At 33.8% G+C, this 14,901-nt stretch overlaps 1 protein-coding gene across 50 annotated transcripts in view; it reads right to left on the bottom strand.

Moving 5' to 3' along the window:
* Positions 1–13,647, bottom strand: part of mod(mdg4) (modifier of mdg4) — a 167,753-nt gene extending 154,106 nt beyond the window's left edge. For 48 of the 50 annotated variants that reach the window (XM_053749158.1, XM_053749143.1, XM_053749174.1 and 45 more), the window contains exons 1-4: positions 13,497–13,647; positions 13,173–13,407; positions 12,532–13,086; positions 12,382–12,456 (exon numbers count right to left, since the gene is read on the bottom strand). In XM_053749158.1, the coding sequence (XP_053605133.1) occupies positions 12,382–12,456; positions 12,532–13,086; positions 13,173–13,383 (841 nt within the window). In that variant the 5' untranslated portion in view covers positions 13,384–13,407; positions 13,497–13,647. Of the gene's footprint in view, positions 1–438; positions 759–1,276; positions 2,856–12,381; positions 12,457–12,531; positions 13,087–13,172; positions 13,408–13,496 lie in introns of those variants that run through there. The other 2 variants (XM_053749135.1, XM_053749136.2) reach the window with 2 other exon arrangements.
* Between the last annotated feature and the right edge of the window lie 1,254 nt (positions 13,648–14,901).

The following is a 14,901-nucleotide window of genomic DNA, read 5'->3' as shown; positions in this document are numbered from 1 at the left end:
TAATTTTTAATTACAACTCTGTAAATTGTTACGGATTAAAATTATTTTGTGCTATAATATTGTCTCAAAACAGGAAATTCAGCAATCGATATTTAATCGGAAAGTATTTTTTAGGAAATAAAATAATTTTGTCATAGTTATATATTTATAAATATCTAAACATAAATAACTTATGACACATCACTAACATGACGATGAATGCTGAAACTCCATATGATCTAGAAAATCAGAAGTAGATGGTTACATAAACAAGATTCGAAATTAAACTAGCTCTACAAGAGCTGCGAATGGAACCGGAGATTAGGTCTATTAATCTGACTTGACTAGCATTTCAGGTTACAAGTACTTTGATTAAACATTAAAGTTTACCATAACGCTTGTGGAAAAGTTTTACAATGTGTTAGAGCAGAAACATATATGCATTAGCGGTGGGATTGGATAGAAATTAGTGGTTTATTCATCAAGCATTGACTTCGCTTGAGCAGCGAGTGCAGCTTGAGCGAAGGCACGTTGAGCTGCGGAAGCGGGCGTCGGAGGGAGCGCGGGGAGCGTGACGGGCAGCAACGTCGGCGGCTCGTGGGAGTGCACGTTACTCAACGCGAAGATGCGATCGTGCAAGGTGTGCGCGTATGCGCGGCAAGTGCGCCGCGTGCACCGCCATCGCACTTTATTTTTCTCCGGAAATACCTTTTCGGCATAAAATGAAAATCCTCCCAATCGCATGTGACGTCGACCACGATTTGAAATCACGAACTCAACTGTAAAAAAAACACCAACACCATCCCATCACTATACATAAAACACCATAAAGTTAAAAGAAAAATGCATGCCCCAAAGATTAATTTGTTAGTCAAGCATGCAAAGATTCAAGAATAAAGTACACAAGACACGTTTGAAATATTTATTGACTGGATGTCGGTATGGTTTCTATTAGGCTCTCTATACTGGTGTGTTCCTCTTGGGCCGGGGCGTGCGGCGGGTGGTTGTGGCGGGCGGTGCAGGTGACGAGCGCGCCGTGCAGGGTGAGCGCGCGCGCCCAGCATCCCTGTCCGCGGCTGCGGCAGCTCCAGTAGACACGTGGCCCGCGCCGCTTGCGAGCCACGTACCCATACCCGTTTACTAACAGCGCCGGCGCGCCCCGCTGGGTCACTGTGTACCCGACCTGCAGCTTTCCTGTCCCAATACCGACATCGACACAACCGCTAATTAATCTATTTGAATTCATAACTTTTTGTTCTTTGATATTACACAGACGATTCCGAATAAGACAAAAAAGAAATAATCGTATAATTTTATTCAAGCTTTACTAAATTACATTAAAATCTACGCTATTCGATCACAATCTTTCATGTACTTACTACGAAATTACATTTAAGGCTACGTTCACTGAAAACCTGTATTTGGTGGAACTGTAAGTCATCAAAAAGAGATTGTAGGAAGGAATCCATAAAAATATACATGTTATGGATCAAGTGACTATTGTACGCTATCAAATGCCCACTTATTGGGAAGACTTTGGGACAGAACAATTTGAACCATGGTTTATCACTTTTTAACTACAAAAGTTAGTGACAGAAAAAAAGCCAGCGATGGGTTTAGCGCAGCGTTAGCAGTGGTTTTAACGCTCGCTGCAGCGGCCGAGGCTGGTCACCAAACCGAAGCTGCGATGGTAAGCGAAAATCGTAGCTCCGTAGCACCGTAGCCGTAACATAAGCTTCTGCTGTTAATAGGACTTCTTCATTACCATAACATAAAAATGTTTCCGTATTTAAAATAGACCAAATGAATGGAGGAAGCTCTTTGCCCAGCAGTGGGACACTTAACGGCTCGTATTAAAAAGAATAACTCAAACAGACCCCGAAAAGCCAAATAAACGTAGGTGCTACTTATTATAACAAATCTCTCAACCAACAACCACACAATATTATTCATGATGTTGGGACGGGATTGTCGAGGCAATGCCCAATTCGAATTTGCCCGAAATGACTTGTCCATGTTCAAAGTGCTCGGGCATTATTAATTGTGTAATTATTCACCTGGTCGATAACTATATAATAGATATTTATTTACAATTCAAATAATAAAATGTATGCAAAAGATACATATAGAAAAACATATAGGTATCTCAATATTTTTCAAGCTAGATTTTTTATTATAATAATAATATACATATATTGGCAATAGAAGCTTCATCCCTTGAAATTCATAATATAGTTTCACCTTATCCCTAATTCTCATACCGAAGGTCGATTCAGAAGAACGTGGCCTTAATTGAAAAATTAATTAAATTATAACGTGACTATTTTTCTTCAAAACTAGATCTTCATAATTTAACAAAAAACTATTTTATGGGAAAGGGTAACAAACACATGCTTCTTTTTTGTAAATTTTGAATTATTTCTAAGTTATCTCTGACTAAATCATAGTTTTCCTTCTCCAAAACAATCAAGATTTTTCACGAATAAAAACAAGATAAAAGATTTGAAAAATCATTATCATTACCACACACTTAAAAATACTTACATATTTATTACAATTTTCGTGCACACATCAAAAGTTAAGTGTCTAGACACTTGGACAAGTCACAACCTCGCCCTGTTCATATTTGCGCGAAATCTTTTGCATATGATTTTCGACATGATTATGCACAGGATTAGTTATTCGGAGCACATTATTTTTAGATGTTATCCTAGCGCGACACCTCTTTCCATACTCCATACACCGCCAAAATGTCCTGCCACTGCGTACACTATCCGTCACAAATATATATGGTTCGTAGATCAGTTGCAGATGCCCGCTTTTTGTCTGGATAAAATGCAGTTCTCCCTTCACATTAGCGGTTACCGAACCTACAACTGAAATACAAAAAAATTGTTAGTATCTGTTACAAAAATAATTTCATTAAGGTAAAATATCACTAATGTGCATAAAACGAAATTGGAATAAAACTACATAAATGTTCAATGTTTTTTTTTATTGAGATTCACAATGTTGATGTTGAAACGCTGTCAAATGAAAAGTAAAATAATTTACCAACCAATTCAATATTTTATTGTTTCTTCTTCATGTTTTCTGTTAATGAAATTGAAACACTAAATTTTTTAAATTGCACGTACGAGTACTTCAGCAGTACGTGTAGATTTGAGGGTTTCGAAATAAATTTTATAGTTTCCTCGTGTCCGTAAGTACGTTCATCCGCCCGTCATCGCCTTGTTAGTGACTATTAATACTAGAAATTGTAATTATTGTATTATTAACAAATAACGCACAGGTGAAGGCTTTTTTTATAGAAAATAACCAGTCAAGAGCGAGTTGAAAGCACGCCACTTTATTTATTTTCATCGAGATTAGTGACAACTACAGACGCTACCTCAAACAAAATTTGTGTTTCACCCCGCCATCAAAATTATTCACTACAGAATGAACATAGTAATTATTATAGTACCGTGTTCCACCTCGTGCATAGAAGAAAGTAAAAATCCTTTTAATGCCAACATGAATTCGCGTTAAAAGAAAAACTTAAACCTACATGTAGCGACTATGGGTATCTACGAAAAAAAATTGCCTACTACCTATATACACCACAAAATTACATAAGTTTAAACTAGATCGTAAAAATAAAAATAAATGTTTATCTAAGTCTAATTAAAGAAACGATTTACAAAAATATACTGACATCCATATTATTCATATCTCCATATCCATACTAATGTTATAAAGAGGAAAAGTTTGTGAGTTTGTATGTTCGGGGTAATATGCAGAAGTACTGCACCGATTTAAAAAATTCTTTCACCAATTTATAGAATGGAATGTAAAGATAGACATAGGCTATATTTTATTCAGTTTTCTAGCAAGGACTTTTTTATGGTAATTGAAATTGAGAGCAATGGTTTGTAATGAAAAATTTAGACCTATATAAGATACCTATAAAAAGTCCATACGGTAGATCGTAAGATTATTAAATGTTAACTGAAACTGAACTTCTAAAATATGAATGAATCAATCAAATTGAAAAATATTATATATTGTAAACTATAATTATGACGTGACAAACTGACAAATAATAATAAATTCTACTAATATAATAAACCAGCTTTTGCCCGCGGCTTCGCCAATTTTTAATGTTCAAATTACAGAATTCGCCAAACGATTTTCCAAGACAGTTTAGTTGAATTATATAATATATATAGATGATTGACGGATTCGACCGAAATAGCTAATACATTTAATAACATTTTTATTGATAAAATACAACTGGAATAGAGGATCGCTCTAATAAAAATTAATCTCGACGAGACGACGAGCTCGGTGGCGCAGTGGTAAAGTGCTTGCCTCTGAACCGAGAGGTCCCGGGTTCGAACCCCGGTCGGGTCATGATGGAAAATGATCTTTTTCTGATTGGCCCGGGTCTTGGATGTTTATCTATATATGTATATGTTATAAAATATAGTATCGTTGAGTTAGTATCCCATAACACAAGTCTCGAACTTACTTTGGGGCTAGCTCAATCTGTGTGATTTGTCCTAATATATTTATTTATTTATTTATCTAATATTACTTTTAGGCATCCTTCTATGTTCATGGCATCTTATTTACCAAAGGTGTTTATAAAATTATAAGAGGTCTTAAAAATAGGTACTGAAAGTATGACGGAATTTCAACTGTAAATTAACGAAAATTCTCGAAACTTTAAATTAACATATAGGTATTTGTCATCATCTTAGTAATTTAAACAGTATTCAATCTGGTGTCTTTCCACGAGATCTAAAAACTGCCATAATTAAACCTTTATTTTCTTAAATAAACAAGGAAGAAAATTACACTGATAGCTTTGAATGCAAAACTTTGAAAAATAAAAATATTTATGTAAAGAACAAAGGGAGCTCCTCGTCGTAATCAAAATAAAAAACGCTTCATAATTATTTTGGACTTTTAAAAAATGGGTTTATCGAAGTAGTAATCACATTTATTGCGACATGACGCTGCTAGCTTTTGATTATGTCAAGCATGATTTATTATTGAAAAAACTTGAAGTGTATGGAATTAGAGATAAAAATGTACTTAAGTACTGTGTTTAATTAAATCATATTATCAGATCGTAGAGAACTTACTAAAATACCTAAATTTAATTTGAAAACTAAAAGTAAACAACGATAGAAACGAAAGGGACATTCTGTAATTATATGATGTTCCACAAGGCAGTGTCCTTGGGCCCCTTCTTTTTATAATTTATATAATGATTGCTTTATATCAACAGTTCTTACAGTTGCCCTTCTTACAGTTTAGTTGAATTAGATTTTCTACAGACAAGGATTTAGCCTTCAAAATGTAAAAACGTTGGATTTGTGTAACGTTTGGACTACAAAGTATTGATAGTTGTCAGCCGCTATTTCAACAACATACTTACATAGTGATGTTGTATTAAGAAATCACCGGAATAATATAGGACGATGTTTACATCCTTCTAAACTGCATTACTCATTAAAAGTATTGTGGGTATGGTACCTAAATCAATATTAATATTACAAAGATAAAAGATTTGTATTTTTGTTTTTTGTCCGTCATGAATAAACTCAAAAACTACTGGACCAACATTAATGAAATTTGTCACAGAGACAAACGAAACGTTCAGGAGTAACATAGACCACTTTTTTATTATGGTTTTACTCAAGTGAAGCCGGGATGGGACGCTAGTATATAGTAAAATTGTAAGTGCACTAAGTTCATTCTTGTCAAATGAAAATCTACTCAAAGGAATTTGATGTGGTTTTCACAGTTATTAGCAGACAGTCTAACTTACAATCTGGAATAGCTTTCATCAGTTCAGTACCTAGGAGATTATGACAACAATAATAACTTATGAGCAGACGTGTGAAATTAATTCAGACAAAGCAGCAGGGAAAAGCTAGTCTATACATATAATAATACTGCAAGCAGGTTATGTCTATACAAATTAAAGAAAAATAAATATGGGATCTATAAAGGATTAAAAGAAGCCAGAACATTTTTTTTAAATTTTGGTCTGTCTTTCTGTCTGTCTGTATGTTTGTTCTCACATCCCACAAAATACTGGACCAGATGGAAACCGATGCGGTTTCCACAATTGTATAGCAGATGGTCTTAACTCTATCCGGCAATTATAGATTTCATGGCAATATGTTGTATAGAACCACAATAAGAAGAAGATTGACAATATGTTATGAGCGGACGCACAAAATAAACGCAAAAAGAAGAAAAAAGCAATGACTTATTTCAGAACATATATCTATTTTATGTATGTCTATATGATATATTATATCATATGTGTATGTCTATATGATATATTATATCTAGTATATCATATAGACATACACATATGTTAAGTCTACATGAACCAGTCCACAATATTTTGCTGTAGTGCTGAAATGTTAGTTTTTTTATGTTTATGATATTTTATGCTTATGATATAAAAATGTTTTATTTTCTATACCATAGTGGTAAGCTTTTTGTAGAAAATAAAACATTTCTACTTATACTTTTCATGTGTCAGAATATTCAATTCTTGCTGGCAAAGTATATTTCTGTACCCTGTTTAAGTATTTTAAGAGTGGTAACAATTTTGACATGTCTTTTTCTTGAAACCCCACTACTTTTATGAAGATGAGAGTTTGTGAGTATGTTTGTTACTTTTTCACTCTCAAGGGTAGTCCCTTGGCCAATTTTTATTAAATTTGTAGCCAACATCTTTGATTAAGACTCAGGGTACTTTTTATCCCAAAAGTATGGTATTCCCAATTTTGGTCCAAAAGTCTGATAATCATTGCCATTTATAAAGTAGATGACGCTACAATGCACAAAAATGCAAGTTTTTAAAAAAATAATTACAGGGGTTAAATAATAACACAGCAGGGAAATTTAAAGTGACTAATAGCAAATTTTGATTTTTAAAGTATACATATTTCAATGTGAAAGCATGTGAAATTGTATACCGCTTTATAAGTACCTAAACAAATGAATTATAGGACAAAATTATATTTAGGTCGCTGACCCCAAGAGTAAACATACATAAGAAATTTATTGCCATATAAACATTAATGGTAAAGATTTCCAATAACAAATCATTAATGTGTAAACAAACCATTAAACACTAAATACTGCATAAGAAAATTCCATGAAATGTAAATGATTGTACTTACTAAATTTTTTGAGAAATATTATCTATTAACATTAGCATTTAGGTAACAGCCCTACGTCAACACTTTATTTAAAGCACAGATTCCATATACGTAAAAAATATAATTTACTGCTCATATCTATGCTAGGCATGCTATGACATGTCATGATAAAACAACTTTACATATATTTTTAGGTTATGTTTACAAGCTGCTTATTTAACACATCAAATCGCATGACAGCTAAATTTGTTGATTATGTGATTTAATAGAATAGAAAAGAAATAAAATTAACAGGGTTTTGTTATGCATAACTAGGTTTACTGAGAAGGAAGTTATACCTGAAACTCGATGACAACCTGGATGTCGTGTTACTTTCCCCAAAAACCAGAAATCCAAATAGTGATAAATACACACAATAGGTAATGGCACAACTTTCAAAACACTTTAAAACAACTATTCACTTAGGATTATAACACAGCAACTGGAAAAGTATAAAACATAAGTCGTAAACACGTTCAAAACAGGAAAGATAACACACTTGAATTCCAGGGATAAAGATATGAGAACTCGATATTGCTGACACAGTTCACCAGGATGATAAAAATATAACAACAAAATCTAAACGTTTAACACTAAAATCACTTCTCAATTTAATTATTTCTCTAAATAGTAAACAATCATTACACGAGTGACACAATTGTAACCATAGATTCACGGCGACGGCGGCGTGAAGACGTATGACCATAAACATAAAAAAACTAAATTGAGATTCATTTCAGGCAGTATTTTTGAAAAATGTTAATTTATGTTAATAAAACCAAAGTAAACGCAATAAATAGCTTTAAAAAAAATAAACATAGGAAGTAGAATATAAAATGGGCAGCTTGATAGGGAATAAGTCTAACTGCAGCTTACTATTGAAGAAATCTTAATAAACACACCTGCCTGTGGTTGAATAGAAATTAAAATAATTATTCGTTACGATATACAATTTAGTACCTACATTATCTATGAAATTGACAGAAAAATGCCTACAATGTAGCCTACACTAGAGTAATAGTTTAGTGTAGGGTGGCCCCGGAACCAAGCGCGGGGCCCTTTCTAAATCTATGGTAGGCCCTACATACACTAAGGCCTCACACACACCCAAGCGTCGCCCCACATGGGCGCTTTTGATATAGCGCGTTGTAAAAGCGTTTGGCTTGTAATAGGGAGTATTACTGCACATTTATCCCGCCAGAGTGCAGCACTGTATGTTAGGTACACTGTACTCTGGCGGGATAAATATGCAGTAATACTCCCTATTTACAACGCCCAATCAGCCGCTTTCTAATATTATATTATATACGCTGTTGCCTTAAGCAAAAGACGAGTAGGTACCTAGTTAAATCGTTTAATATTTCGTTAACTCCATTATGATTAATGTTTAGCAATATGAAGTCCAGGTTTCACTCGGGTAAAACCCTTAGATTAAGAAAACTTATTATAAATTCTGATGTAAACCATAGTAAATTATTTACCTTGGTAGGTACCCTACCTTAACTTGCCCCAGCAATCACAATAAAATCCGTCCAGTACCTAATTTTTGACATCTATTAGCAGTAGTTCGGTTGCATAGAAGTATTATGTATGTTCGGTTGTTAATACGGTTGACCGGACTAGAGCAACTTTTGGGTAGCAGTAGCTAGTAGTAGTTCGGTGGTAAACTCTAAAGATGCAGTAGTTCTGAATATCGTGTAGGTACATATAGACAGAGACACGCGCCAGGACTACTTTTTTAATGTAAAGATAAGGATTGGAAGTAGCTTGTAACAGTATGGAACCATCCGTCCCCATATTTCTACGTGTACCTATATCTTTAGGCAAAATTTCCATATTTAAATATTAGGTGGATTTATATTGAACTAATTTTTCTGAATCAGGAAGAACGTAGGAAGTGCCGGACAGCTTCTTCTCTTCCCTCTCTTCCCACGCTGAACCCAGTAAAAGAACACTTAGAGAGTTGGGTCTTGTCCAATTATTCTTATATTTTTTATTTTTAATAGAACTTTCCAAGCAACTTCAAATCTTCGTATAATGATCCAGCTGCATTGTTACAATCTATAAATTACCACAATGATTTTATAAATCTATTTTATTTTATTCGAACGTCACATTTTTTTTTACATACATAACATTATTTTAACCTAAGCTACTTTATACAACTAAAATAAAACTAATAAAAACAATTTTACAAAAAGAAAATAATTGTTTATATACATTTACAAAAATGCCAGTCCCTTTAATTCGTTACCTTGAGGTAGCGTGCCCAAAAGGCTGACAGCATTGCACCGTTGAATGGCAATGCTTAATCTCTGGTTTAATATATACCTTTTTTTTTCCTTTCATCAGCACTTGATGACAATCATAATATGTTTCAGTATACCTTTTGACCATGTGCTTTATTGTGTACTTACATTGTTATATTACTGATAAAAATTACACATAAATTTATATTATAAAAATGGTAAGCCCTTCAGGCATAATAGGGACCAACACTGAATGAGTTTCTTTCGGCATTTCTTCTCAGCAGTGGTCGTTCCTAAATGCTAGTAGTTTGTAACTTTGGTAAATATCATTTAATTTAGAATATAACGTGAAAGTGCCTGTGAAGGCCTAATTTCTGAATAAATGATTTGATTTGGTGACATAAGTTATTGGCATACCTACAATTCTTATTGGCATCAAAAATGTCTTAGTCACTTTCGTGGACGCTCAACGAGACAAAAAAGTTTAATTGTTACGACTGCTATAGCAGTCGTGCAGCAGTCGTGCGTCCGCTAAAGCGTAAGTCTACTGCTAATTTTCAAAAAGCAGGTGAAGAAGCGGCAGCCTTTTCTCTACAATATTATGTTCAATATTTTATGTTCATTTTTATATTCCGAGTTATTATTACTATTATTTGACTAATATGTATAATATATACTATATATATTAGCTGGTAACCTAAAATAAATTTATTTTTTAAAATATTCCAATAATACATTTTTAGATGAAATTTACATTTTTTGTAAATTACGTATACCTATGAAACCGGTACCATATCCCAGTCTTGTCAAAGTAAAATTACAACTTACCACTTCTGAAACAAGTGTCGCCATCTATTACCGAGTGGTAATATAAAACCACCATCGCCATTTCCATACATAACATAAGACCAAGATTTAGTTATCCTATAAATCCATATCGAAACTTATAAAATGTGAAAGTTTGTTTTTGTTCTTTGGATGGAAAAAGTGTAGGGAAGTGATCGGCGCCGTGTGAATGTGACCCAAAGTTAGTGATGGATGGATGATGGACTTACAGAACGGAATATTGGGCTACCTACTAAAGCGCGAGACGAAAAGAGACTACCGAAATCAGTACCTATTAGGAGTGAAGGTAGAATGGGGTGATAGGAATGCGACGTGCGTGGTGACAAGAATGGCATAATAAGGATCTCTCTTTATCTTTTATCACTATTCATCATTAGTAGTAACTGGAGACAATTTGAAAGTTACTAATGATAAAGTAGTACCTACCTAATATACTAAATTGGTTTGAACATGAAACGAAGACCTAAAAAGATGGTGCCTATGTCAAGGAGGTTAAAATGTAATTACATTTTTTCATTTTCTCTTGTTACTTACAAGTACCTACTTCCAGTAGGCAGGCGGGGGAAATTCAGTGTCACTATCTTCTCGGCCGGTACGAGCTACCGGTAAATATTTTATTACTATACTAGATGTTGCCCGGGGCTACGCTCCCGTGAGAATTTTGAGAAAATTGCCTATAGCAATCTAGGACAATGTGCCTTTCTAATGGTGAAAGAATTTTTGAAATCGGTTCGGTAGTTTCGGAGATTACCCGCCTCAAACATACAAAATCATAAACTGCCTCTTTATAATAATGGTATAGAAAAGTAGGTAGTACCTACCGGAGGGACCAGATTGTAATAGAAATAGTCATATTTTTCAATGTTTGCTACCTATGTTTTCCAATTTTTCAAAGATATCTTGATATCAAGATTATCAAGGGTATCTTGAAAAATATTGGAAAAGCACCCATTTTTCTAAATTTAATTTTTTGGTAATAAATCAGGAATTTTTGGTTACATGCATACTGTAATATACTGTGTTCAAACCACTGACAGATCTTGCGCGCCTTGGTTGTGACGTGTGAATCGGTGTGGTAGGTGGATACCTAATTTTCCTTTGTTCCCATCTGTTCAGACAAGCCTCACCGGAGGTCTTGTTTCTAAAATTTGACCGATTAATCCTGAGCCCATTAGTACTAATGGGTAGTACCGCTTTAATGACAGCAAGAATTAACAGAGCCCTGAGAAATTGCTATGGAGGGGAAATTAGCATAGCATGAGATGTACATACCACAGTAGGTAGGTACCTACCAGATAAGTAAAACCTCATGCAAGTGCCTGCTGTAATATAGATAAAATGACCCAAAAGGCACACCTTTGACAAACGTGGCACTGAAAGGCACTTTGTGACGCCTATATGCGCCTAGTACAGAGTAATGTAGTACCAAAGTAGTGCATTATAACAATTTGAGCTAGCCCCAGGGTACAAAGTTCCATAGGTAGAAACTCGCCAACAAAATTATAGTCAACAGCACATGAACCTACCCATATTCATTGCAAACTCGAATTAATTGGTTTACGCAGGGTAACAGATGTGCTGTTGATAGTACATTTTGTTACAATACGTATGTACTTACCTAGGCAGAGTAGGTACCTACCTATAAAACCTTGAAACCATCCCTATAAAAGAACCTGAAAAACATGAAATTGCACATACAGGTAAAGCACCAAGAGCTTTTACACATTTACCTTTCATACCTAACTCACAATAAAACCATACCAGAGAGTTACCATATTACCATTTGTAAAAACCGTATACAGTTACTATTTCACCAAACCTTTTTTTTTACCAAGAACCTTTATACCTTTCATTACCTCACATTTTATAGCACCTGTAACTGAAATACAACATTAAAATTTCTAATGCTAGGTACTTTTAAATACTACCTACATACTAAAATACTTAAACTAACTTACAAATTTCATTTTTAATGCTAATTGTCAATGACCAATGTAAAATTTTAACTTTAAAAAAAATTGGTCATTCACTAAATTGAGACAATAACGTCAAATTTGACGTTATCGTCCGTGAAAATGAATTTGCAAACCTACCTTGTGCATCGCCTACAGCTCCACCATCGCCTCCTCCACTCATATTACCATCGCCAGTTGCCGAACCATCAAAACCTAGAAAAATAAATTTGTTAGGCCATAATAAATCTTAATCTATAAAGTTTTTAATAAATAAAGAGTGATATTTACCAGTCATTTCCATATTAGAGTCGTCTTCGCCGAAATTTGTTTCGTCATTATTAGCGCCATCTTCGTCATCATCCCACATGCTTTCATTAACAAATTCAGGTTCCATTTTCGGTGCTACAGCGTTATTTTCGTCCTCATCCGGTATCGTTACGAATTCTTCTTTCGCAGAACCAGATGGCCCGGCTTCTAATGGGTCTACACATTTCCGTTTCGCAGGTCCACTTTGTGAAGATGAAGAGTTATTTGATGCTATTGATGGCCTATTTGGTCGCTTAATTGCTACTGGAGTTGAGGAGGGCTTAGAATCTAAATCAGTCTCTAACTTCATAACAGATTGCCTTTGTTGTGACGACCTCGGGCCTGGCCTTGAAGTCGGCTTTGGTTTTGATGGCGTGGAACTGTCTTCATTTTGATTACCGGTTAAACCTTTCACTTGAAGTTGTTCCGCTGTACTAATAAACGACGCTAATTCTTCTTGCTTAACATTAACTTCACCTTGGTACATAAACTGTAATAAGTCTCTTAACGCAGAATGACTAACATCTTTTAAAAATACTGAAACAAAAAAAAAAACAGATGAAAATACAAGTCACAATATGCAAACTCATGAAAAACCACATTAGAATCCTGTTCATACATACCTATAGGATGTTGAGTTGGGTTCATTTTGAACATTTCTTGAAAATAGGGAGAACATACTGATAAAACTAATTTGTGTGCCTGTAATAACCTGCCTTCGGCAGCCAACGTTACATCTACTAAGTCTCCACGCGACAGCAGGCCATGAAAGCCTGCTGACATATTCGCGTGGAAATTGTTCCAACATAATGAGAATTGTTCGTCCGACGCCATGATGGCGGCGCCTCTACGAGGAACCTGAAAGCAAACAAAAAAAATTTAAGTACCTAATATGACGTACATACTAACATGAAAAAGCAAATTAATTACACAACATCGATAGTTACCTATCCTATAACTTTGTACTTTATAATTTCGATATTAGAAACATTTGAAAAATATATAATGTTTCTAGTTAAGCACTGCACACTTTCATCCCACGTCCTCCCCGTTTGAGAGATGTTCACGATATGATGACGCAAAATCGACATATTTGTGTCGTCACTAAACTTTAGTGTTGCCAAAGTAGATTAAAATTACCCAAAATTTATATTACACGAAAATAATATCGAAATAAAGGAATTTATTATGAGTATTACTTAAATGCATTATTTTATTTTAAAAAAAATGTAATGTTACACTCATTTTATGCTTAATTATTGTACTGTAATTATTGTATGGGGTTAATGAATACAACAGTCGAACTATAACACTACCCACTCCAATTTACTCAACAAATTATTTTTTAAGTATTTAATAATTTTTAGTTTTAGTTTCTATTTTCAATATATTTAAGTTCAAGCAACTTAAAAAATCAACTTCTGTGACACCATGGATTCACTATTTTATCAACATTTGTTTTCTATCAATATTATACGTACCTACCTAGCAAAGAAAAATAATCTTAGCAGGTATCGTAAGATAGTTTTAATTTCTTTGAATTAATAAAATTAACTTAATAACAATTAGAATAACAATTGTCAAAATAAAAATTGGATAGGTACCTATTTATGTAGGTAATTAAGCAATTAAAGTAAGAAAGTAATGTTACCTACACTACAACTTCCTACCTACAATAATAAAACAGTCATCTATGAAATAGATATTATCAATGCATAAACCTACCTAATTATTTTATTATTATTTTTTCACTTTTAAAATTTAAGTTTAATTTTTGGGTAAGTTACTTAATAATTAGAATAGGAAACTAAAACATGTAAAAGAAGTAGAATAATTTTAAAGATCGATAACTTTCTGATCTTTCAAAATTAGAAAAGCAAATCCGAATTCACACGTTAGTCATTTGCCAATTTGGTCTCAGTATTCGATTTCACTTTTAGGTGTTATGAAATATAAGTATACAACTCTCTCTTTATTACTTCCGCGCAGTTAAAAAAAGACACTACTGTAAAGGTTTAAAGAATATTTTCGCTTGTTATAATATTGTTACAGTATTGCCAGAATTTATAATATTTACTTAATTTTCGGGAAACCAACATTAGGCAAGATAGGTGTAAGTTTAATATAAATTTAAATAAATAAATAGAAATTATCAATAGTATGTAGGTAAGGGTGGTAATATTTAACCCTAGACAAGACAATTTAATTAGCCTTCGAACTTAGTCCTTTAAGTGTTGTCAATGTCAATCTATATCATCTTTTTTTATGTACGTCCGTGATCGCGTGTACCAATAATTTGATGATTAAAGGATCCCAGTAGGTATGAGAGAAAAGATCGATCACCCGTCTTGT

Source organism: Plodia interpunctella, chromosome 9 (genome assembly GCF_027563975.2).
Source record: "Plodia interpunctella isolate USDA-ARS_2022_Savannah chromosome 9, ilPloInte3.2, whole genome shotgun sequence".
Classification (NCBI taxonomy): domain Eukaryota; kingdom Metazoa; phylum Arthropoda; class Insecta; order Lepidoptera; family Pyralidae; genus Plodia; species Plodia interpunctella.
Note: the sequence above shows the minus strand (reverse complement) of the source record. Positions and strands in the feature narration are given on the sequence as shown.